Source organism: Oncorhynchus clarkii, chromosome 27 (genome assembly GCF_045791955.1).
Source record: "Oncorhynchus clarkii lewisi isolate Uvic-CL-2024 chromosome 27, UVic_Ocla_1.0, whole genome shotgun sequence".
NCBI lineage: Eukaryota > Metazoa > Chordata > Actinopteri > Salmoniformes > Salmonidae > Oncorhynchus > Oncorhynchus clarkii.
In genome coordinates, this window is record NC_092173.1 from 32,785,523 (window position 1) to 32,811,519 (window position 25,997).

At 45.9% G+C, this 25,997-nt stretch overlaps 1 protein-coding gene across 1 annotated transcript in view; it reads left to right on the forward strand.

The window, feature by feature from the left end:
* The window catches only part of LOC139385488 (roundabout homolog 1-like), a 400,054-nt gene that overhangs the window by 258,144 nt on the left and 115,913 nt on the right, over window positions 1-25,997 (forward strand). The window contains exons 5-8 of the mRNA XM_071130588.1: window positions 7,318-7,438; window positions 17,219-17,357; window positions 17,585-17,712; window positions 25,204-25,212. Of these exons, the coding sequence (XP_070986689.1) occupies window positions 7,318-7,438; window positions 17,219-17,357; window positions 17,585-17,712; window positions 25,204-25,212 (397 nt within the window). The remainder of the gene's footprint in view (window positions 1-7,317; window positions 7,439-17,218; window positions 17,358-17,584; window positions 17,713-25,203; window positions 25,213-25,997) is intronic.

Consider the following 25,997-nt stretch of genomic DNA (forward strand, 5'->3'; position numbering starts at 1 on the left):
GGCTAAGGAAGATATCAATAAGGATGATTAGCCAGGCCCTGAAGAGATCACTAAGGGTGATTAGCCAGGCTAAGGAAAATATCAATAAGGATAATTAGCCAGGCCCTGAAGAGATCAGGAAGGCCAATGTTTCGGTATGGTATGATTAGGACAGTTAACAGCAAGTTGCAACTATGTTTACTTAAAGACAATTAGCTGTAATTAGAAGCATTTTCCTACTCTGTACGTTATCATGACACTGTGTTCTTCTCTGGGTTGTTTCTGTTACATACACCTTATACAGCTTCATTCTCAGCCCAGAACACCCAGCCATGAATGTGTTCAGCGCTATTGACATGGCTGAACACTGGCTGGGGGTGTTGGTCTATTTATTCACAGGTCTAACTGATAAACAGCGTGAGAGCCCATCCCCCGCCCCTCAGACACCCGCTAGTTGCACTGGGGGAAGATTAAATAAGAAGCGCCCGGCAGTTTCACAGCATAATTGAAAGAGCATAATCTAGTGGAAATTGAATCAAATCATATCTTTCTCTGAATTCAGCCAGCAGTTACTGATAAGCACACAGACTCTGCATCAACCTTGGAGCCAGTTTATTGGCTGTGGTTGCGTGTGCAAAACATGTTTGTGTGCGTGTGTGTTTTGTGTTGTGTGTGTGTGCGCTTGTGTGTCATGTTTGTGTGTGTTGTGTGTGTTTGTGTGCGTGCGTGTGTGTGCTCATGTGTCTGTGCACCACTGTAACTTTGTTGGGACCTGTCATTAATCCCTGTTTGAGAACAAAGCCTGCTCTCTCCTGTCATCAGGGTTGCTTCACTCACAGACACCTGGCCCATAATGCTCCTCCCCTGACCCTGTCCCAGCTACACACTCACTCTCAGGCTCATTCAGGCTGACACACACACACACACAAACACACACACACACACACACACACACACACACACACACACACACACACACACACACACACACACACACACACACACACACACACACACACACACACACACACACACACACACACACACACACACTGTTCAACAACCTGGAAACAATAACCTCATCAATCAGAGGCTCTGGAGAGGTGGTTTGAGGACAGAGCAGAGCAGGTGCGTATTACTGCTCAGTGATCATAGCTGTGTATAACTGTCAGTGATCATAGCTGTGTATAACTGTCCAGTGATCATAGCTGTGTATAACTGTCAGTGATCATAGCTGTGTATAACTGTCAGTGATCATAGCTGTGTATAACTGTCAGTGATCATAGCTGTGTATAACTGTCAGTGATCATAGCTGTGTATAACTGTCCAGTGATCATAGCTGTGTATAACTGTCAGGGATCATAGCTGTGTATAACTGTCAGGGATCATAGCTGTGTATAACTGTCAGTGATCATAGCTGTGTATAACTGTCCAGTGATCATAGCTGTGTATAACTGTCAGTGATCATAGCTGTGTATAACTGTCAGTGATCATAGCTGTGTATAACTGTCAGTGATCATAGTTGTGTATAACTGTCCAGTGATCTTAGCTGTGTATAACTGTCCAGTGATCATAGCTGTGTATAACTGCCCTACCTACACATGGCCTTTCCCATAATGAGGTTTAACTCTGTTTAAACAGAACTCATTTTGCTAGCCCTGCTGTTTATAAGCTGTTTGTACAACAACATCCTCTCTGTGTTGTGTTTTCGATTTTTTGCAGTGATGTGTGAAATATTAGTGTAAACCAGTATTTGCTGTAAACACAGGCTCAGTGACTGTTGCTGTCCATAGCCGGTATTCTGCAGAGCTGGGCCTTGGGAGGGAATTACAACGCACAGCACCTGTCTGGTTAGGGAGAGATTTAACAGTGCAGTGTGGGATGTGTTCCTTCCTTTAAAGTGCCTGGGTAGGACGAGGACTCACAGAATGACTAAAAACAGCTCTACACATACACCAGGACCATCCATGTGTAATGGACTGTGCTGACAGATGGGAGAATGGATGGGCCGATATGTGAATGCCAATCGAAAGCAGAGCAATGCGCGGTGCTGTATTTTAAGAGGGCTGCGTCACAGTGTGTGGGATGGGCTGGGATGGGCTGGACTGGGATGGGATGGGCTGGGATGGGCTAGACTGGGATGCGATCGGCTGGGATGGTCTGGGATGGGATGGAATGGGCTGGACTGGGATGGGCTGGGCTGGGATGGGCTAGACTGGGATGCGATCGGCTGGGATGATCTGGGATGGGATGGAATGGGCTGGACTGGGATGGGCTGGGCTGGGATGCGTCACAGTGTGTGGGATGGGATGGGATGGAATGGGTTGGACTGGGGTGGGCTGGGATGGGATGGGCTGGGATGGGCTAGACTGGGATGCGAAAGGCTGGGATGGGATAGAATGGGCTGGACTGGGATGGGCTGGGCTGGGATGGGCTGGGATGGAATGGGTTGGACTGGGATGGGATGGAATGGGCTGGACTGGGATGGGCTGGGCTGGGATGCGTCACAGTGTGTGGGATGGGCTGGGATGGAATGGGTTGGACTGGGGTGGGCTGGGATGGGATGGGCTGGACTGGGCTGGGATGGGCTAGACTGGGATGCGAAAGGCTGGGATGGGCTGGGATGGGATAGAATGGGCTGGACTGGGATGGGCTGGGCTGGGATGGGCTGGGATGGAATGGGTTGGACTGGGATGGGATGGAATGGGCTGGACTGGGATGGGCTGGGTTGGGATGGGATGGTATGGTATGGTATGGGTTGGACTGGGATAGGCTGGGATGGGCTAGACTGGGATGGGCTGGGATGGGCTGGACTGGGATGAGATGGAATGGAATGGGCTGGACTGGGATGGGATGGGATGGAATGGGCTAGACTGGGATGGGTTGGACTGGGATGGGATGGGTTGGGTTGGGCTGGGATGGAATGGGCTGGACTGGGATGGAATGGGCTGGACTGGGATGGTCTGGGATGGGATGGAATGGGCTGGAATGGGATGGAATGGGCTGGACTGGGATGGGCTGGGATGGAATGGGCTGGACTGGGATGGACGGCGATGGGCTGGACTGGGATGGGCTGGGATGTGATGAGTGTGAGTTAAAAATTAGAGACATAAAAAGTGGGAGGCTAATAAACACCAGAGAGTTAGAGACTCTCAGAGACGAAGAGAAAAGAGCAGCTGGCCTTGGCTCCTCCTGTCTATGTTAGCCATGCCCCCTGGCTCCTCCTATCTATGTTAACACTGTCTTCCCTGTCTCCTCCTGTCTATGTTAGCCCTGTCATCCCTGGCTCCTCCTATCTATGTTAACACTGTCTTCCCTGTCTCCACCTGTCTATGTTAGCCCTGTCATCCCTGGATTCTCCTATCTATGTTAGCCCTGCCCCCTGGCTTCTCCTATCTATGTTAGCCCTGCCCCCTGGCTTCTCCTATCTATGTTAACCCTATCATCCCTGGCTCCTACTATCTATGTTAGCCCTGCCCCCTGGCTTTTCCTATCTATGTTAACCCTATCATCCCTGGCTCCTACTATCTATGTTAGCCCTGCCCCCTGGCTTCTCCTATCTATGTTAGCCCTGCCCCCTGGCTTCTCCTATCTATGTTAGTCCTGCCCCCTGGCTTCTCCTATCTATGTTAGCCCTGCCCCCTGGCTTCTCCTATCTATGTTAGGCCTGCCCCCTGGCTTCTCCTATATATGTTAGTTCTGCCCCCTGGCTTCTCCTATCTATGTTAGCCCTGCCCCCTGGCTTCTCCTATCTTTGTTAACCCTATCGTCCATGGCTCCTACTATCTATGTTAGCCCTGCCCCCTGGCTTCTCCTATCTATGTTAGCCCTGCTCCCTGGCTTCTCCTATCTATGTTAGTCCTGCCCCCTGGCTTCTCCTATCTATGTTAACCCTATCATCCATGGCTCCTACTATCTATGTTAGCCCTGCCCCCTGGCTTCTCCTATATATGTTAGTCCTGCCTCCTGGCATCTCCTATCTATGTTAGCCCTGCCCCCTGGCTTCTCCTATCTATGTTAACCCTATCATCCATGGCTCCTACTATCTATGTTAGCCCTGCCCCCTGGCTTCTCCTATCTATGTTAGCCCTGCCCCCTGGCTTCTCCTATCTATGTTAGTCCTGCCCCCTGGCTTCTCCTATCTATGTTAACCCTATCATCCATGGCTCCTACTATCTATGTTAGCCCTGCCCCCTGGCTTCTCCTATCTATGTTAGTCCTGCCTCCTGTGACGACACAGCCGCCAGTCAATAGACAGACGACAGCAAGTGTCTTTTTCTTGTCAAACCACTACTCTGCTGAGAGCAGATGGAGGCATTTGTAACTCCTGTGCACAACAGGTCTGTTCAGGGTGTTGAGGGCCATGATAATGGAACTGAACAAAAAGGCATCCAGCTCAACAGTTTCAGGCTGAACTTAACCGATGTTGGTGTGTGGAGGGAATCAGTCAGCACTGGGACAGACTGCAGACATGCTGTGTGTTGTCTTCTCCTTCCTTTGTTTAGTAGTTGAGAGTGATTAACAGCCTGGAAAATGAAATGCAGCATGAATGCCACCACAACATGTGCTGAATGGGGTTTCACACTATCAGCATTACCAAATGACGGGAGACAGAGATGTTGTTGGGATAGAGCCATCCTGTGATGGAGGATAATGGTCAGATTGTTGCTGCCTTCAGCAGCCACCTGTGTTGTGGAGGTGATAGACACAGAGACAGAGGTGCAGAGACACAGAGAGGTGCAGAGAGAAAGGAAGGCCTTTCCATTCAGACTGGGCCCTTCAAATATGCCTGAGCAGAATGGTGAAGTGCCACCTCCACACTGAGGTGGGAAACCTGAGTGCTTTGGCCCTAAAGTGGATCCTCATGTCGAAGACCTATGGGACCTCCAGTCCACCTCCCTCTCCCTGCCCTGTGCGGTCTGACCTGGCCTGACCTTGGGCCTTTGTGAGTGGTCAAGTGCTTTAGCTGTTAAGCCGTCCCTCAAACAAACAGTAACATAATGACAGTTCACACTCTCTGGGTCTCTATAGTGCCAGTGTGACCCTTTTCATTACCCTTCCTCTCATTTCACCTTGTCTTCTATTTAAAGGCTGTTTTAATGATTCATATTAAACTAGCAGTGAGGGCGTGAGGGGCCCCTGAATGCCTCAGAACCCAGAGGAATGTGTCCGGTGAGGGAGTAGGGTGGAGGTGAGGTGTCCCTGGAGGAGCCTTGTCTTTCCTCTGGCTGGCTTAGTTAAATTGGAGGGTTGTGGCATTTAGACGACCTCTCCCTGTCTCTACTCCTCCCAGATGAACTGTTAGACCACATAACATCGATGTGATGGGTTGGGTTGTTCCACTGAGAACCTTCTGACATTCTTTTTCTATATTCCCCTGTTCTTAGAACCTGTCATTCCCCTACCTAGCAGATGTCATGTGGATTGTTTTGCTAATGAACAAGGTGTCACTCTTAATTAGGCTGCTGTGTCATAATAAAAGTGAGGCTCTGTTCTCCACATGCCAGTCATACCTGTTTTTAGATCACCTACAGTGCAGAGCGTAGGCACACATGGAGTGTTGACCACAGTAAATTAGATTTAGTGAGATGTTACATGGTGTGTCATAAATTGAATACATGTGTAGCAGTGTGTTTGACTGAAGTCAGCCAGTGAAAGGCAGCAGGTTTGGGGCTCTTTCGCAAGCTGTGTGGGACTACCCCCTTCAACTCCTCCCTATGTACACACACCCCCAACGCACACCTAAACACCTACACACACACCTAAACACCTACACACACACCTCAGTCTAATGAAGGGATCTGTTACAGGCCTGGGGTGGGGGTCCGGAGTCTTCCGGCTTGTGGGCAGAGGTGTGTAACCCTTAAACCCTTAAGCCCCCTTGGAACAGGCAGATCAGTGGTTCCCCCTTCTATTGTGTGCTGCTACTCTGAGAGAGAGAGAGAGAGAGAGAGAGAGAGAGAGAGAGAGAGAGAGAGCGAGAGCGAGAGAGAGAGAGAGAGAGAGAGAGAGAGAGAGAGAGAGAGAGAGAGAGTGCGCGCATTCTTTTGTTCTTCTTGTCTGGAACCCTCCACTATTACAGTACTGGAGATTGTTGTGCTGGAGGTCATTTGTAGCTGCAGTAATGCTTCCAATCGACCCTGCCTCAGGTGTTCCCTTAGGGAACTGGGGCCTTGTAGGTTTGGGGAAGTGATTTTCGGCCAGGCTAGCCCTGAGCAGGAACAGGCATTCTGATAAAGCCATACAAACCACAGGTGGAATGAGAATAGCATAGAATGGCTGGACAGGTACTGCAGACAGTGGTGGAAAAAGAAGCGAATTGTCATACTCCATTAAAAGTAAGGAAACCTTAATAGAAAATGGCTCAAGTGAAAGTCACCCAGTACAATACTACTTGAGTAAAAGTTTAAAAGTATTTGGTTTTAAATATACTTAAGTATCAAAAGTAAAAGTATGAACAATTTTCAATTTCTCATATTAAACAAAGCAGACGGCACCATTTTTGTGTTTTTGATGTATCTACTTATAGCCAGGGGCCACTCCAACACTCAGACATCATTTACAAACCAAGCATCTGTATGTAGTGAGTCTGCTAGATCAGAGTACTTTTGGGTGTCAGGGAAAATGTATGGAGCACAAAGTATATTATTTTATTTAGGAATGTAGTGAACTAAAAGTAAAACTAAATAGTAAAGTACAGCCACTTCTTAAGTAGTACTTTAAAGTATTTTTACTGAAGTACTTTACACCGCTGGCTGCAGTTAGTACAGTAGTACAGTACTTTGGTTTTCTATCACTTGGACCACAGGACATACATGGCTCACTAAGATTCATTTGTGAGTTTATACTCCCATCAAACATGACAGATGAAGTTTTATTGAACTCTGAATGCCGTTGGTCATGGTTGTGGAAAAACTCAACTCCATGGGTGAGGAAATACAATGCTTTTAAACTGAGAGAATGATTTGCAATGCTAGAAGTGGTGTTTTGTGTCCCATCTGACACCCCAGTGCCCTCTGTCTCTGGTTGATTACAGTATGTCTCCTCTGACACCCCAGTGCCCTCTGTCTCTGGTTGATTACAGTATGTCTCCTCTGACAACCCAGTGCCCTCTGTCTCTGGTTGATTACAGTATGTCTCCTCTGACAACCCAGTGCCCTCTGTCTCTGGTTGATTACAGTATGTCTCCTCTGACACCCCAGTCCCCTCTGTCTCTAGTTGATTACAGTATGTCTCCTCTGACACCCCAGTGCCCTCTGTCTCTGGTTGATTACAGTATGTCTCCTCTGCCCTCTCAAGGTCTAACCTCTCATCTCTCTCTTTTCTCTCGTTCCTCAGATCCGGGGAGGAAAGCTGATGATAACCAATGCCAGAAAAAGCGATGCTGGGAAGTATGTGTGTGTCGGGACCAACATGGTGGGAGAGAGGGAGAGTGAGATTGCTGAGCTGACTGTGCTCGGTAAGTAACCTTCCACACACACACACACTCACACACTCTCTCTCTCTCTCTCTCTCGACAGTACACCGTGGTTAGCCACAGTGTACTGTTGATTTAGGGCCAGATAGCACTGCATTTTGTTTTGTGCTTGTGTTTCCCAATAAGCAATGTAGTTTTGTTTTGACTGTGTTGTAATTTGTTTTATTCTGATTGATTGGATGTTCTGGTTGAGTTGAGTCCAGTTGAGCTTGTTTTTAAACCTACGTAATTGTAGTGTGTGCAGTACTCTATATATTTTCTACCAATTGAGAACTTTGGTCTAATTCTCTGGGAAAAATCATTATTTTAGTATTTTTGGGGTTTACTGCGAGGACCCAGGTCTGGCAGTACTGCTCTAGCAGGTCCAGGCTCTGCTGTAGGTTATGTGCTGTGGGTGACAGCAGGCATAGGTCATCTTCGAAGAGCAGGCATTTAACCTCTGAATTGTGGAGACTAACACTAGGAGTCTCTCGCTCTGTCTCTCCCTCTCTCTCTCACACACACACACTCACCATCTCTCTTTCTCTCTCTATTTCTCTCTCCCTCTCTCTCTCACACACACACACTCACCATCTCTCTTTCTCTCTCTATTTCTCTCTCTCTCTTTCTCACACACACACACACACACACACACACACACACACACACACACACACACACACACACACACACACACACACACACACACACACACACTCACTCACCATCTCTCTTTCTCTCTCTCTTTCTCTCTCTCTCTTTCTCTCTCTCTCTTTCTCACACACACACATTCTCTCTCTCTCTGTCTCACTGTTTGTTTGTGTACAGCGGTGAAGAGGGTCCAGATGTTTCTGTTTGTGTGTGTCTCCAAGGAGACTAAACGGTGTCATTGACCCCTTCAAGAGGAGTGTGACCTGGCCTTCACTCTACCAGTTAACCATGAACTCCCCCAGGAGCCCCCCACCCCCTCTACTGACCCCATTTTCTCCCCGCTGGACCCCTTCCCCTACTGACCCACCTCAGCACCTCTCTTCTGGCCAGCTGTGCCCCATTCCACCATGACTGGCCTTTGAACCCACACTTCTCCGGTGCCTCAGTTTATAGTGTCAGTATAGACCTCTGTATTGACCTCAGTGGGCTGAACTTCTGACTGTCCTCTCCACTTCCTCTACTTCCTGTCCCACTAGACCTCTCATCATTCCCTCCGACAGGGCCCACGTATTCTTCTGTCCAACATAAGATACATCATTATATATGGAAATCATACTGAGATGGCTTCAAAGAGCTCAGCTCATTGCTATGGCTTTACCTGTTTGAGTAAACATCACAACAGAAAAACTCACGACAGCCCCAGGCACTTACCGAGCACGTTTTCAAGCCAAGTCTGAAGAGGATGTGAGGAAGGAGGGAATGTGCAGAGGGAGGGGAGAGAGCAGAGAAGAGAGAGAGAGTAGAGAGAAGGGAGGGGAGAGAGAAGAGGAAGGTAGAGAGAGGAGGGAGGGGAGAAAGTAGAGAGAGGGGAGGTAAGAGAGCAGAGAGGAGGGAGGTCAAACTATTGAACTGCAATTGTTGAGCTGTGGGAAATATTAAAAAACAAATGTTGGAGGAGAGGGAGATTAAAGGTATTGGGAAATCTGCTAAGTGTTCTGTATGGAGATGTGCGTTGTTGTGTGTTTCTACTGAGGGGATAGGGTCCGGAGAGGGAGTTGAGCTGAGCTGGACCTGAGGGACCAGGGTGGCTAGATGGCTATCTGTTTTCATTTCACAAGCTTTTTCCAAAATGTATTTTTATTTCAATCCCTGCTGGAAGGCTAGGGGGGATGGAGTGCAACAGCAAGCTTTTACAGAACCTCTCAGATCATCAGGATAAAGAGCAACGAGGGTAGATGTGATTACTTAAACACACTGCTAATGTTAGCACTGAGACTGCTGCTACAGACTGATTGGCAAGATGATTCAATTCCCATACAGTGCTAAAGATACAGTATAGTCACATACTATGATACTATATTATGCTATGCTATACTATGATACTATATTATGCTATGCTATACTATGCAATACTATAATATGCTGTACTATACTATGCTATGCTGTACTATGCTATACTATTCAATGATATAATATGCTATACTATACTATGTTATAATATGCTATGCTATACTATTCAATGATATAATATGCTATACTATACTATGCTTTACTATGCTATATTATTCTATGTTATACTATGCTATACTATTCTATGTTATACTATGCTATACTATTCAATGATATAATATGCTATACTATACTATGCTTTACTATGCTATACTATTCTATGTTATACTATGCTATGCTATACTATTCAATGATATAATATGCTATGCTATACTATACTATGCTGTACTATGCTATGCCATGCTATACTATGCTATACTATGCTATACTATACTATAATATGCTGTACTATGCTATACTATTCAATGATATAATATGCTATACTATACTATGTTATAATATGCTATGCTATACTATTCAATGATATAATATGCTATACTATACTATGCTTTACTATGCTATATTATTCTATGTTATACTATGCTATACTATCCTATGTTATACTATGCTATACTATTCAATGATATAATATGCTATACTATACTATGCTTTACTATGCTATACTATTCTATGTTATACTATGCTATGCTATACTATTCAATTATATAATATGCTATGCTATACTATACTATACTATGCTGTACTATGCTATACTATGCCATGCTATACTATGCTGTACTATACTATTCAATGATATAATATGCTATACTATACCATGCTTTACTATGCTATACTATGCCATGCTATACTATGCTGTACTATACTATTCAATGATATAATATGCTATACTATACTATGCTTTACTATGCTATACTATGCCATGCTATACTATGCAATGTTATACTATGCTATGCTGTACTATTCAATGATATAATATGCTATGCTATGCTATACTATACGATACTATGCTATGTTATACTATGCTATACTATACTATACTATACTATGCTATGTTATACTATGCTATGCTTTACTATTCAATGATATAATATGCTATGCTATACTATACTATGCTGTACTATGCTATGCCATGCTATACTATGCTATACTATGCTATACTATACTATACTATGCTGTACTATGCTATAGTATGCCATGCTATACTATGCTATACTATACTATTCAATTATATAATATGATATGCTATACTATACTATACTATGCTATACTATACTATACTATGCTTTACTATGCTATACTATGCCATGCTATACTATGCAATGTTATACTATGCTATGCTGTACTATGCTATACTATGCCATGCTATGTTACACTATACTATGCTATGTTACACTATACTATACTACACTGAGTATACATCACATTAAGAATACCTGCTCTTTCCATGACAGACTGACCAGGTGAATCCAGGTGAAACTATGATCCCTTATTGATGTCACTTGCTAAATCCACTTGAATCAGTGTAGATGAAGGGGAGGAGACGGGTTAAAGAAGGATTTTTAGATAACTGAGACATGGATTGTGTATGTGTGCCATTCAGAGGGTGAATGGGCAAGACAAAAAATGTAAGTGCCTTTGAACGGGGTTTGGTAGTAGGTGCCAGGCGCACCGGTTTGTGTCAAAGCTGCAACGATGCTCAACAGTTTCCTGTGTGTATCAAGAATGGTCCACCACCCAAAGGACATCCAACCAACTTGACAACTGTGGGAAGCATTGGAGTCCACATGGGGTGCAACTCAATATTAGAAGTGTGTTCTTAATATTTGGTATACTCAGTCTATAATATACTATAATTAACTCTACAACAGTGCCCTCGCAAATTATTCGCACCCTAGGTACACCTGAACAAAAAAAGGCTGTGAAAAAATGTTCTTGATGTTTATCAGCTTGATATTACACTCAAAATATCATATGAATTTAACCTTTAATTGAGTTAAAATTGTTCAAAAGAAAAATAATTGTAATCACAATGATTGGCAACCTTTCATTTAGAACTTTGTGCACATCCTCCCTTTGCCAAGATAACAGCTCTGAGTCGTCTCCTATAATGTTTGATGAGGTGGGAGAGCACATCCTCCCTTTGCCAAGATAACAGCTCTGAGTCGTCTCCTATAATGTTTGATGAGGTGGGAGAGCACATCCTCCCTTTGCCAAGATAACAGCTCTGAGTCGTCTCCTATAATGTTTGATGAGGTGGGAGAGCACATCCTCCCTTTGCCAAGATAACAGCTCTGAGTCGTCTCCTATAATGTTTGATGAGGTGGGAGAGCACATCCTCCCTTTGCCAAGATAACAGCTCTGAGTCGTCTCCTATAATGTTTGATGAGGTGGGAGAGCACATCCTCCCTTTGCCAAGATAACAGCTCTGAGTCGTCTCCTATAATGTTTGATGAGGTGGGAGAGCACATCCTCCCTTTGCCAAGATAACAGCTCTGAGTCGTCTCCTATAATGTTTGATGAGGTGGGAGAGCACATCCTCCCTTTGCCAAGATAACAGCTCTGAGTCGTCTCCTATAATGTTTGTTGAGGTGGGAGAGCACATCCTCCCTTTGCCAAGGTAACAGCTCTGAGTCGTCTCCTATAATGTTTGTTGAGGTGGGAGAGCACATCCTCCATTTGCCAAGATAACAGCTCTGAGTCGTCTCCTATAATGTTTGATGAGGTGGGAGAGCACATCCTCCCTTTGCCAAGATAACAGCTCTGAGTCGTCTCCTATAATGTTTGATGAGGTGGGAGAGCACATCCTCCCTTTGCCAAGATAACAGCTCTGAGTCGTCTCCTATAATGTTTGATGAGGTGGGAGAGCACATCCTCCCTTTGCCAAGATAACAGCTCTGAGTCGTCTCCTATAATGTTTGATGAGGTGGGAGAGCACATCCTCCCTTTGCCAAGATAACAGCTCTGAGTCGTCTCCTATAATGTTTGATGAGGTGGGAGAGCACATCCTCCCTTTGCCAAGATAACAGCTCTGAGTCGTCTCCTATAATGTTTGATGAGGTGGGAGAGCACATCCTCCCTTTGCCAAGATAACAGCTCTGAGTCGTCTCCTATAATGTTTGATGAGGTGGGAGAGCACATCCTCCCTTTGCCAAGATAACAGCTCTGAGTCGTCTCCTATAATGTTTGTTGAGGTGGGAGAGCACATCCTCCCTTTGCCAAGGTAACAGCTCTGAGTCGTCTCCTATAATGTTTGTTGAGGTGGGAGAGCACATCCTCCATTTGCCAAGATAACAGCTCTGAGTCGTCTCCTATAATGTTTGATGAGGTGGGAGAGCACATCCTCCCTTTGCCAAGATAACAGCTCTGAGTCGTCTCCTATAATGTTTGTTGAGGTGGGAGAGCACATCCTCCCTTTGCCAAGATAACAGCTCTGAGTCGTCTCCTATAATGTTTGATGAGGTGGGAGAGCACATCCTCCCTTTGCCAAGATAACAGCTCTGAGTCGTCTCCTATAATGTTTGATGAGGTGGGAGAGCACATCCTCCCTTTGCCAAGATAACAGCTCTGAGTCGTCTCCTATAATGTTTGATGAGGTGGGAGAGCACATCCTCCCTTTGCCAAGATAACAGCTCTGAGTCGTCTCCTATAATGTTTGATGAGGTGGGAGAGCACATCCTCCCTTTGCCAAGATAACAGCTCTGAGTCGTCTCCTATAATGTTTGATGAGGTGGGAGAGCACATCCTCCCTTTGCCAAGATAACAGCTCTGAGTCGTCTCCTATAATGTTTGATGAGGTGGGAGAGCACATCCTCCCTTTGCCAAGATAACAGCTCTGAGTCGTCTCCTATAATGTTTGATGAGGTGGGAGAGCACATCCTCCCTTTGCCAAGATAACAGCTCTGAGTCGTCTCCTATAATGTTTGATGAGGTGGGAGAGCACATCCTCCCTTTGCCAAGATAACAGCTCTGAGTCGTCTCCTATAATGTTTGATGAGGTGGGAGAGCACATCCTCCCTTTGCCAAGATAACAGCTCTGAGTCGTCTCCTATAATGTTTGATGAGGTGGGAGAGCACATCCTCCCTTTGCCAAGATAACAGCTCTGAGTCGTCTCCTATAATGTTTGATGAGGTGGGAGAGCACATCCTCCCTTTGCCAAGATAACAGCTCTGAGTCGTCTCCTATAATGTTTGATGAGGTGGGAGAGCACATCCTCCCTTTGCCAAGATAACAGCTCTGAGTCGTCTCCTATAATGTTTGATGAGGTGGGAGAGCACATCCTCCCTTTGCCAAGATAACAGCTCTGAGTCGTCTCCTATAATGTTTGATGAGGTGGGAGAGCACATCCTCCCTTTGCCAAGATAACAGCTCTGAGTCGTCTCCTATAATGTTTGATGAGGTGGGAGAGCACATCCTCCCTTTGCCAAGATAACAGCTCTGAGTCGTCTCCTATAATGTTTGATGAGGTGGGAGAGCACATCCTCCCTTTGCCAAGATAACAGCTCTGAGTCGTCTCCTATAATGTTTGATGAGGTGGGAGAGCACATCCTCCCTTTGCCAAGATAACAGCTCTGAGTCGTCTCCTATAATGTTTGATGAGGTGGGAGAGCACATCCTCCCTTTGCCAAGATAACAGCTCTGAGTCGTCTCCTATAATGTTTGATGAGGTGGGAGAGCACATCCTCCCTTTGCCAAGATAACAGCTCTGAGTCGTCTCCTATAATGTTTGATGAGGTGGGAGAGCACATCCTCCCTTTGCCAAGATAACAGCTCTGAGTCGTCTCCTATAATGTTTGATGAGGTGGGAGAGCACATCCTCCCTTTGCCAAGATAACAGCTCTGAGTCGTCTCCTATAATGTTTGATGAGGTGGGAGAGCACATCCTCCCTTTGCCAAGATAACAGCTCTGAGTCGTCTCCTATAATGTTTGATGAGGTGGGAGAGCACATCCTCCCTTTGCCAAGATAACAGCTCTGAGTCGTCTCCTATAATGTTTGATGAGGTGGGAGAGCACATCCTCCCTTTGCCAAGATAACAGCTCTGAGTCGTCTCCTATAATGTTTGTTGAGGTGGGAGAGCACATCCTCCCTTTGCCAAGATAACAGCTCTGAGTCGTCTCCTATAATGTTTGTTGAGGTGGGAGAGCACATCCTCCCTTTGCCAAGATAACAGCTCTGAGTCGTCTCCTATAATGTTTGATGAGGTGGGAGAGCACATCCTCCATTTGCCAAGATAACAGCTCTGAGTCGTCTCCTATAATGTTTGATGAGGTGGGAGAGCACATCCTCCCTTTGCCAAGATAACAGCTCTGAGTCGTCTCCTATAATGTTTGATGAGGTGGGAGAGCACATCCTCCCTTTGCCAAGATAACAGCTCTGAGTCGTCTCCTATAATGTTTGATGAGGTGGGAGAGCACATCCTCCCTTTGCCAAGATAACAGCTCTGAGTCGTCTCCTATAATGTTTGATGAGGTGGGAGAGCACATCCTCCCTTTGCCAAGATAACAGCTCTGAGTCATCTCCTATAATGTTTGATGAGGTGGGAGAGCACATCCTCCATTTGCCTAGGTAACAGCTCTGAGTTGTCTCCTATAATGTTTGATGAGGTGGGAGAGCACATCCTCCCACATCCTCCCTCATAATGTTTTATGAGGTGGGAGAGCACATCCTCCATTTGCCTAGGTAACAGCTCTGAGTTGTCTCCTATAATGTTTGATGAGGTGGGAGAGCACATCCTCCATTTGCCTAGATAATAGCTCTGAGTCGTCTCCTATAATGCTTGATGAGGTGGGAGAACACGGGAAGGGAGTTGAGATCATTCCTCCATACATAAACTCTCCAGAATTCACCCCATAGCTTTTCAATCGTGTTTTGGGGACTGGAATGACCATTGCAAAAGCTTGATTCTATAGTCAATGAAAAAATGTTTTGTGTGGATTTGGGAGTGTGCTTTGGATCATTGTCCTGCCAGATGATCCAACTACGACACAGTTTTGGCCTAAACTCTCCTGGTTATTGATGAAGCCCATGATGCCATGTATCCTAACAATGTTCCCAGGGCCTTTGGAAGTTAAACAGCACCACAACATCACAGATCCACCACCATACTTCACAGAACCACTGCCGTACTTCACAGATCCACCACCATACTTCACAGATCCACCACCATACTTCACAGGTCCACCACCATACTTCACAGAACCACCTCCGTACTTCACAGAACCACCTCCGTACTTCAGGTCCACCTATATACTTCACAGGTCCACCACCATACTTCACAGGTCCACCACCATACTTCACAGGTCCACCACCATACTTCACATGTCCACCACCAGTAGGGATTATTTTACTTCTGCATGACCATGACCATGACTCTTCTGCATGACCATGACCATGACTCTTCTGCATGACCATGACCATGACTCTTCTGCATGACCATGACTCTTCTGCATGACCATGGCTCTTCTGCATGACCATGACCATGACTCTTCTGCATGACCATGACTCTTCTGCATGACCATGACCATGGCTCTTCTGCATGACCATGACCATGGCTCTTCTGCATGACCATGACCATGACTCTTCTGCATGACCATGGCTCTTCTGCATGACCATGACCATGGCTCTTCTGCATGACCATGGCTCTTCTGCATGACCATGGCTCTTCTGCATGACCATGACCATGACTCTTCTGCATGACCATGGCTCTTCTGCATGACCATGACCATGGCTCTTCTGCATGACCATGACCATGACTCTTCTGCATGACCATGACCATGGCTCTTCTGCATGACCATGGCTCTTCTGCATGACCATGGCTCTTCTGCATGACCATGGCTCTTCTGCATGACCATGGCTCTTCTGCATGACCATGACCATGGCTTTTTACACCAACCTCTGGTGTTTGTTGCCAAAAAGCTCTATTTTAGTCTCATCAGACCATAGATCCTGGTTCCAATGAAAGGTCCAATGACATGTATCAAACTCCACATGTTTACATTTGTGGTTTGGGGACAGCAGTGTCTTTCTTCTGGCAACCCTTACAAATAAATTGTTGGCATGAAGGTGTCGTCTAATTGTAGTTTTGGAGAATTGGTGACCCCAAGATGTAAACAATTTCTGCAATTCTCCAACTGTGATCCTTGGATATTTGTTTGCCACTTGAAACATCCTTCTCACTGTGTGTGGAGGCAAAATACACTTGTGTCTCTTCCAGGCAGGTTCGTCACAGCTCCAGTTGTTGAAAATGTCATAGTTATTGCCCTAATAGTGGAGATGTGTTTTTTCAGCCGTGTAGATATCTCTCTTTTTATAGCAATTTCCTGATTTGTGAAGGTCAATATGGCCTTTCCGATGTTGATGGATGAGTAAGGGGGTTTAGCCTGTGTGTCACCTCATTTTTATACCCCAGTGAAACAGGAAGTCATGGCTGGACCACTTAAGAGTTCACAGAAATCTTAATCGGAATACACATCAATTTGATTGTTTTGTTCATCAGAATTTCTAGGGGTGCCAGTAATGTTTCTTTTTTTTCTTTGAACAATTGTAACTCAACTAAAGGTTAGATGCATATGATATTTTGAATGTAAGGTCAAGCTGATAAACAACTGACATTTTTTCACAGCCTTTTTAGTTCATATTTACCAAGGGCACCAACAATTCAAGAGGGCACTGTATATTATACTATACTATTCTATACTATCCTGTATAACTGCAGATACAGTGTACTGACACACTGTAGACCAAGTACTGAATAGTCCCGTGCTATGTCATCTCTCTCTGCAGAGCGACCCAGCTTTGTGAAGCGTCCCGGCAGCCAGGTGGTGCTGGTGGACCAGAGCGTGGAGTTCAGGTGTGAGGCCCGGGGCGACCCGGTTCCCACTGTCCGCTGGAGGAAAGAGGACGGAGAGCTGCCTAAGGGAAGGTATGTACTGTATGACTCATCTTCTGGCCACCTTTATTACAGCACAATCCCTATATCGCTCTATTTCATCCCTCACTCCCTTTTGTCTGTCTGATGATCAGCATGTGTACATTTACAGTAAGGTATGAGTGTGTGTGTGTGTGTGTGTGTGTGTGTGTGTGTGTGTGTGCGTGCGTGCGTGTGTGTGTGTGTGTGCGCGTTTGACTGACTACCTGTGTGTATTCCAGATATGAGATCCGTGAGGACCACACCCTGAAGATCCGTCGTCTGACCTCTGCAGACATGGGTTCTTACACCTGCGTGGCAGAGAACATGGTGGGCAGGGCGGAGGCGTCGGCCACCCTCACCGTCCACGGTAAGACCACACAACTATATTACTTACTCTAGTAAAATACTTTACATCACCATTTCCCAAACTTGGTCCTCGGGACACCAAGGGGTGCACGTTTAGTTTTTTTGCCCTAACACTACACAGCTGATTCAAATGATCAAAGCTTGATGATTAATTGTTTATTTGAATCAGCTGTGTAGTGCTAGGGCAAAAACCAAAACGTGCACCCTTTGGGGTCCTGAGGACCGAGTTGGGCTAACTCTGCTGTACATGTTTACCAAGGAGAGGCCAATGCACCAGTTATCTTGAAAATATTGTACATTGTTACGGTACTTAGCCCTGTTGTTGAGCCTCTATTGCTGAAAGGTATATTGATTGTTCCATATGTTTCTTGCACCTTAGATGTAATTTAGCTCAACCGCACTGCTATTATACACCCAATTCTGGAGCCTGAAAGGTTATTACTTTCACTCGTTCTCTCTCAATTAGCTGATTGATTTCTAATAAAGGTCATCTGAAAATCCATAGATCCTCTTACACTTTACACATGGGAGCTCAATGATAATCAATTCCATTTGCGGCACCCCTAGGAGCAAGGACATTCCTTTAGAGGCAGCTCTCTGGTCATGTTTAAGATGCTGTATCAGTGGTAGGCCTGTGAGAAGCCTCTGTGTGTCTCTCTCCATTGTACATCCTACTAACACAGTGAGAATAGAAAGCAGCTGGTCACAGAGTGTGAACACTCAGAAAGGAGTCATTCAGTAGAACAAGGGGGCCTGGATCCCCCCAACCCTAAACCCTCCTGGGAGGCAAGCAGGGGGAACACTGGGGTCATTTAACAACAAGGTAATGGGAATATTGGGGTGCCGGGGAGGAGGAGGAAAGGGGGTAGGGGATAGAAGGTGGTTCAGTGCACAGGGGATGGGGGATGGGGTAAGGAGGGTGGGGAGGTGTATAATTAAGGGGTTGAAGTGACTCAACACTGGAGCAGAACAAGATGGGAATTGAGGCTGGATGAGATAGATAGGGGGTGGAGGGTGTGTGTGTGTGTGGGGGGGGGGGCAGCATAATATCTCACATGCTATACATGTATTAGAGGAAGCATGCAGGATGAGGTAAGACCCTGTATTAGAGGAAACATGGAGGATGAGGTAAGACCCTGTATTAGAGGAAGCATGCAGGATGAGGTTAGACCCTGTGTTAGAGGAGGCATGCAGGAGGAGGAAAGACCCTGTATTAGAGGAAGCATGCAGGATGAGGTTAGACCCTGTATTAGAGGAGGCATGCAGGATGAGGTTAGACCCTGTATTAGAGGAGGCATGCCGGATGAGGTTAGACCCTGTAGTAGAGGAAGCATGCAGGATGAGGTTAGACCCTGTATTAGACCCTGTATTAGAGGAGGCATGCAGGATGAGGTTAGACCCTGTATTAGAGGAGGCATGCAGGATGAGGTTAGACCCTATATTAGAGGAGGCATGCAGGATGAGGTAAGACCCTGTATTAGAGGAGGCATGCAGGATGAGGTTAGACACTGTATTAGAGGAGGCATGCAGGATGAGGTAAGACCCTGTATTAGAGGAAGCATGCAGGATGAGGTAAGAGCCTGTATTAGAGGAGGCATGCAAGACGTGGTAAGGTATCTCACAAAAAAAGTAATGAAATCAACAGATGTGTGACTGTGGTTTGTTTGTGCCGATAGGATCAAAGCCTCATTTTACCAAGCCCGGTCCTCATTTTACCGAGCCCTTTCTGACCTCTCGATGAAGCCCTCCATACAGCCAGTTCTTCCCTACCATATAATACCATCAGGAAAACTCTAGACCGTAGTTATATATGAAAATATAAAAAACCTTAGCCTTAGCTCTCCATACCAAGCTTCATTTAGTGTGGGGTGTGAGTCACAGAGCCTCTGGCACTGATCTCTGATCTCCAGTCAGCCTGGCCAGGGACATGGTGAGGCCAGCTCGGATGGCAGAGAGACCAGGGAGGGCCTGGACACTGATGGAGGGAAGGAGAGAGGATAGCTAGTTAAAGACAAGCAGGCCACCGTCCAAGCCAGGAAATGGTATGCTCCTAATTGCAGGACATGGGCAAGCTTAAGGAATGAAAAGCTGGGTAATTGTAGGTCTGAATAGGGCAAGACAGGAGTAGATGGCAAATGAAAGAGAGAGAGAGAAAAAAGAGAAGCAGAACAGTGGCAGATTTTCATCATGTCGTATTTGCAACCGGCCTGATGCTTGTCAGGAGAGCTAGCACATGGAATGACTGATCTGTCATACGTGTTATCGACTCTAGAATCATGTGTGTCCCATCAGATCACTGAGGACCACAAGATGGGGGAAGAAACACAAAGGGATAGATTAAGGCACAAGTAACATGTTTTTTAACAACAGTCAGGATAGGAAGGTTGCTGATGCATTGCGTAAGATTTCTTGGACAGTTGCCGCTGGTTTAATGTAATTTCAGTGGTAGTGAATGGTTGGCTCAGAGGGTGTGTTACACTGGAGTAAATCAGATTGTCTGCTTCTATGTGGAATTCATGTAAATGTTCTGATAATTCAATGCTCTGCCAGTAACTCCCAGATGAGGGTACTGAAGGGCCATTTAAACATGGCTTGCATCGAGAAGGAAAGTTCACAGCATCACAGTATTGCGAGCTGTAGCATGAAACATGATTCAATATTTGTGTGATTACAGTATGTTATGTGAACAGTATATTCATTTTAATCGTTTTTGCTTGAATCGAAAGTGTTTAAATAATTTATCACGACTCTTAAGTGAAATCTTAAAAGAGTTATGTGCTGGTTTGTTTGGCCCATTCATTCCAGAATGGACAGACAGAGGTTTTGTTCTTCACACCTCTAATGGCCAGATCCTCAGTGAACAATGTCAGCATTGTGCCGTGGCGCCCAGAGATATTTGTCTTTCTCACTGCTCTGCTCTCATTACTAACTTAATCAGTGAATTATTGTTTTACACACGTGTTTGCCTGTCTGTTACACCTCCTCTGGACATATAAACACGTCAAGTCAAATATTCCATTTATTGATGTAAGAAACACATAAACGGCCAGGCCATGGGCTTGGTTAGATTTACTGTTTCATTGTAAAATCATTCATCTACACCAGATCAGAATGTGTAGCTTTAGTCATTCAGTACTGAGATATCAGATATAGACATTATGGTTCTGTGGTGGTGTTTGTGTTTTGTTAAGGAAACTACATGGGGATATGGGGATATTCAACATTAGAATGGGAATACTGTATTCTAGTATCACTGGTAAAACAATGCAGAGGACCAGTGGGCTTCTCTTCGCTGGTCATTTTGCCATTAGTTGTGATTTATTTGTGGAAAGGACTTGAATGGAATGGAAGCCCCAAGAGTGGCTTTACTAACAACCCATGGAAAGGGACTGGAATGGGAGAAGTGTTGCCTAAAGTACCAGAGAGAGTTAGAAAGGGGAACCTACGTCATACACCCACTACAATGTGCACAGCAGAGCCTTTTCCTAATCAGCTGTTCTCATATGAATAAAGTAAGCAGGATGATGATATACTGTAGACCCAAAACAAGCTGTTAGACGCCAGAATACACAGTCAATACTCTCACTGTCTCTCTCTACCAGACCACACAGTCAATACTCTCACTGTCTCTCTCTACCAGACCACACAGTCAATACTCTCACTGTCTCTCTCTACCAGACCACACAGTCAATACTCTCACTGCTTCTCTCTCTACCAGACCACACAGTCAATACTCTCACTGTCTCTCTCTACCAGACCACACAGTCAATACTCTCACTGCTTCTCTCTCTACCAGACCACACAGTCAATACTCTCACTGTCTCTCTCTACCAGACCACACCGTCAATACTCTCACTGCTTCTCTCTCTACCAGGCCACACAGTCAATACTCTCACTGCTTCTCTCTCTACCAGACCACACAGTCAATACTCTCACTGCTTCTCTCTCTACCAGGCCACACAGTCAATACTCTCACTGTCTCTCTCTCTACCAGACCACACAGTCTCAATACTCTCACTGACTCTCTCTACCAGACCACACAGTCAATACTCTCACTGTCTCTCTCTACCAGACCACACAGTCAATACTCTCACTGCTTCTCTCTCTACCAGGCCACACAGTATCAATACTCTCACTGTCTCTCTCTACCAGATCACACAGTATCAATACTCTCACTGACTCTCTCTACCAGACCACACAGTATCAATACTCTCACTGTCTCTCTCTACCAGACCACACAGTCAATACTCTCACTGCTTCTCTCTCTACCAGACCACACAGTCTCAATACTCTCACTGCTTCTCTCTCTACCAGGCCACACAGTCAATACTCTCACTGTCTCTCTCTACCAGATCACACAGTCAATACTCTCACTGCTTCTCTCTCTACCAGACCACACAGTCAATACTCTCACTGCTTCTCTCTCTACCAGGCCACACAGTCCCAATACTCTCACTGCTTCTCTCTCTACCAGGCCACACAGTCAGGAATCTTTTTTTCTCCTATAAATATCAACATCATATCAATCTTAATCATGTTACAAATGTAACCAAATAGAAGGATTCCTTTCTGTTTTCCATAATAATCACATACAGCCTTGTGATGGTTACAGCATGCCAATGCACATACAGCCTGCTTATGGGCTTGTTGTGGAGTATCAGGGCAGGCCTAAGCAGCCAGTGAATGAGAGTTTACAGACCTACACACACGCTAACACACACACAGTCCTCCTAGTGGGATCTCCTATTAATCAGACTTAGCATGTATTTCTCTCCCAGCGCTAATATGAGCCCTATGAACAGCAGCAGGCCTACTCCAATCCCTATGAACAGCAGCAGGCCTCTACTCCAATCCCTATGAACAGCAGCAGGCCTACTCCAATCCCTATGAACAGCAGCAGGCCTACTCCATTCCCTATGAACAGCAGCAGGCCTACTCCAATCCCTATGAACAGCAGCAGGCCTACTCCAATCCCTATGAACAGCAGCAGGCCTCTACTCCAATCCCTATGAACAGCAGCAGGCCTACTCCAATCCCTATGAACAGCAGCAGGCCTACTCCAATCCCTATGAACAGCAGCAGGCCTACTCCAATCCCTATGAACAGCAGCAGGCCTACTCCAATCCCTATGAACAGCAGCAGGCCTACTCCAATCCCTATGAACAGCAGCAGGCCTACTCCAATCCCTATGAACAGCAGCAGGCCTCTACTCCAATCCCTATGAACAGCAGCAGGCCTCTACTCCAATCCCTATGAACAGCAGCAGGCCTACTCCAATCCCTATGAACAGCAGCAGGCCTCTACTCCAATCCCTATGAACAGCAGCAGGCCTACTCCAATCCCTATGAACAGCAGCAGGCCTACTCCAATCCCTATGAACAGCAGCAGGCCTACTCCAATCCCTATGAACAGCAGCAGGCCTACTCCAATCCCTATGAACAGCAGCAGGCCTACTCCAATCCCTATGAACAGCAGCAGGCCTACTCCAATCCCTATGAACAGCAGCAGGCCTACTCCAATCCCTATGAACAGCAGCAGGCCTACTCCAATCCCTATGAACAGCAGCAGGCCTCTACTCCAATCCCTATGAACCACTCTACACGGGTTCCTGGCACACAACAGTGGGCAGGGGGCTACACTGCTCTCTGGTCCCCTCCCCCCAACTCCCTCTGATCACAACACAGATAGAGCCTGACACACACAAACACACACACGCCCCAGCACTGCATGGCTTCCTATCCCCAACACAGTTGTGACCCAGACAGGCTTCGAGCTGACCTCTCCCCCCTGGTTCCAGGTCCACCACTGTGATCACAGCAGCATGGTAGAGGTAGGGTTACCTCATTAAAGGCTTAGACACATATGAATGGAGGTGAGTGAGGGTGTGTATCTTTATGGGTGTGTGTGCTGAATGTGGTCTTGTGTAGGTGTATGGGTGGGTGTGTGCATGCGAGTGCTTGTGCTCGTGTGTGTGTGAGATACAGCGATTCCTCCTTGGTCCGACACACAGATACCCTCTTCCTCTGGAACCTTTTGAAGTAAGGATTATCTGCATTTTACAGCATGTGATAGGTGGGGAAGGATCATTACTCTGAGTGACAGCGTTATCTTTCTGTGGGGGCCGTTTGAGGCAGACAGATTAGATAAGGTTTCTGATTGGCTGGGGAAGATTTATGGCCAGAGAGTGACAGTTAACATTCACCTTGTGTTTTTATGGCATAGTTGTCCATATGCAAGGCTATACCCTTAGTGGTTGGAGAGGGGCTGTGCGATGTTGCTGGCCCTCAGGAGACTCTAAAACCTCATTAGTCAAGAGATAGAGAAGAGAAGAGAAGAGAAGAGAAGAGAAGAGAAGAGAAGAGAAGAGAAGAGAAGAGAAGAGAAGAGAGGAGAGGAGAGGAGAGGATGAGGTGAGGAATGGGGAGGGGAGAAGGAGGGGACAAGGGAGGGGAGGTGAGGAGAGGAGAGGAGAGGAGATGAGGGGAGGAGAAGAGAAGAGAAGAGAAGAGAAGAGAAGAGAAGAGGAGAGAGAGGAGAGGAGAGGTGAGGTGACGTGAGGAATGGGGAGGGGAGAAGGAGGGGACAAGGGAGGGGAGGTGAGGAGAGGAGAGGAGAGGTGAGGAATGGGGAGGGGAGAAAGAGGGGAGGAGGGGAGGGGAGGAGAGGAGAGGATGAGAATAGAAGAGAAGAGGAGAGGAGAGGAGAGGAGAGGAGAGGAGAGGAGAGGAGAGGAGAGGAGAGGAGAGGAGAGGAGAGGAGAGGAGAGAGGCTCACCTACATCTTCATTCAACCTGGTTGGAGAATAAACACTTTTCAACATCTGTTTTGGTTTTCTTAAAATGATGTTTTTGTTTAGATGTTCATGTTTCTTTTTAATATGTGCTCCTGAGGAGACATGGGTAATCACAGACGCTTTGAACAACGTCATGATGAGAGTACTGTTGAAAAGTGTCTGGGTGTAATGATGTACGTCATGATGTACTGTTGAAAAGTGTCTGGGTGTAATGATGTACGTCATGATGTACTGTTGAAAAGTGTCTGGGTGTAATGATGTACGTCATGATGTACTGTTGAAAAGTGTCTGGGTGTAATGATGTACGTCATGATGTACTGTTGAAAAGTGTCTGGGTGTAATGATGTACGTCATGATGTACTGTTGAAAAGTGTCTGGGTGTAATGATGTACGTCATGATGTACTGTTGAAAAGTGTCTACGTGTTTGTTGTTGCTATTCATTGGTTGTTTGCATTATTTTGACATAATGTAATGAGTCACCAATGTGCTTCAGTTCCCACTGGACTGGCCCCACATGCCATGTCTCAAATTCATTCAGTGACAATGCCATTATTATTTTGACCCATGAAACATCCTATTGTTGCCTTCCTTATCTGTTGTCTTTGTGTCATGTTCATCTATTTCATGGTGTTGTTTATGATTTATTTATTCATCTCTGGCCTTGTGTGTTGTTCTGTCGTCTTTCTGTTTCCTTCCAGTCCTTTCTGGTAAGTTGAAATGTCACCTGTCACCTATTCACCCTGACGCCCTGACAGAGACAGGAAGCTGTCACAGCACCACCCCTCTCCATCCTCCTCCCATCACCCTCCACCCACCAATCAGCACTCATGTTTCACTTGTCAATGGCAACAGTGACAAAAGGACATTAATGGGTAAAAATCTGTAATCCAAGGTAAAACCAAATCATTTCATTATATGATTTTTCTACACCTTGTTGTGTTGCTTTATGTATTACCAAATATCCCATTTTAACTGTGGACAAATTGTGTCTGAATGTGGAGTGACAGGCTGCATATTTCTTTAATGGATGTATTACGTGGTCCGTATCAGCGTTAAGATGTTTGGGGCGTAGTAATATTCTGTTCCGTACCTGCTGTCCTCAGAGATGAAGGCGTAATTCACACGGCCGCTGGCCCTCAGCATTCAGGCTGTGTCCCTCCACACAGGCCTATTAGCACAGCGAGGCCCGGTGTCACTGTGTGTGACGTTGGGAGGTAACACAGCGCTTCACTCTGAAACAGTTTGTCATTAAGATGGCTGGGCCTGGTCCAGGATGCTCCTACAGATGGCTCATTTATCCCCCATGTCCATGTAAATATTATTGGTCTGTGTCCTTGCCCATGCTAATGCAGAGACCCACATGGGGCCACACTCCTGTTTTCTCTATTCATTAGCTGTTAATATATACACAGCCTGCATTATGGATTGGACTGACTTTCAGTCCACATACGAGCAACCAGAAAAGTCTACTCTAAACAGAGACAACCTGAAT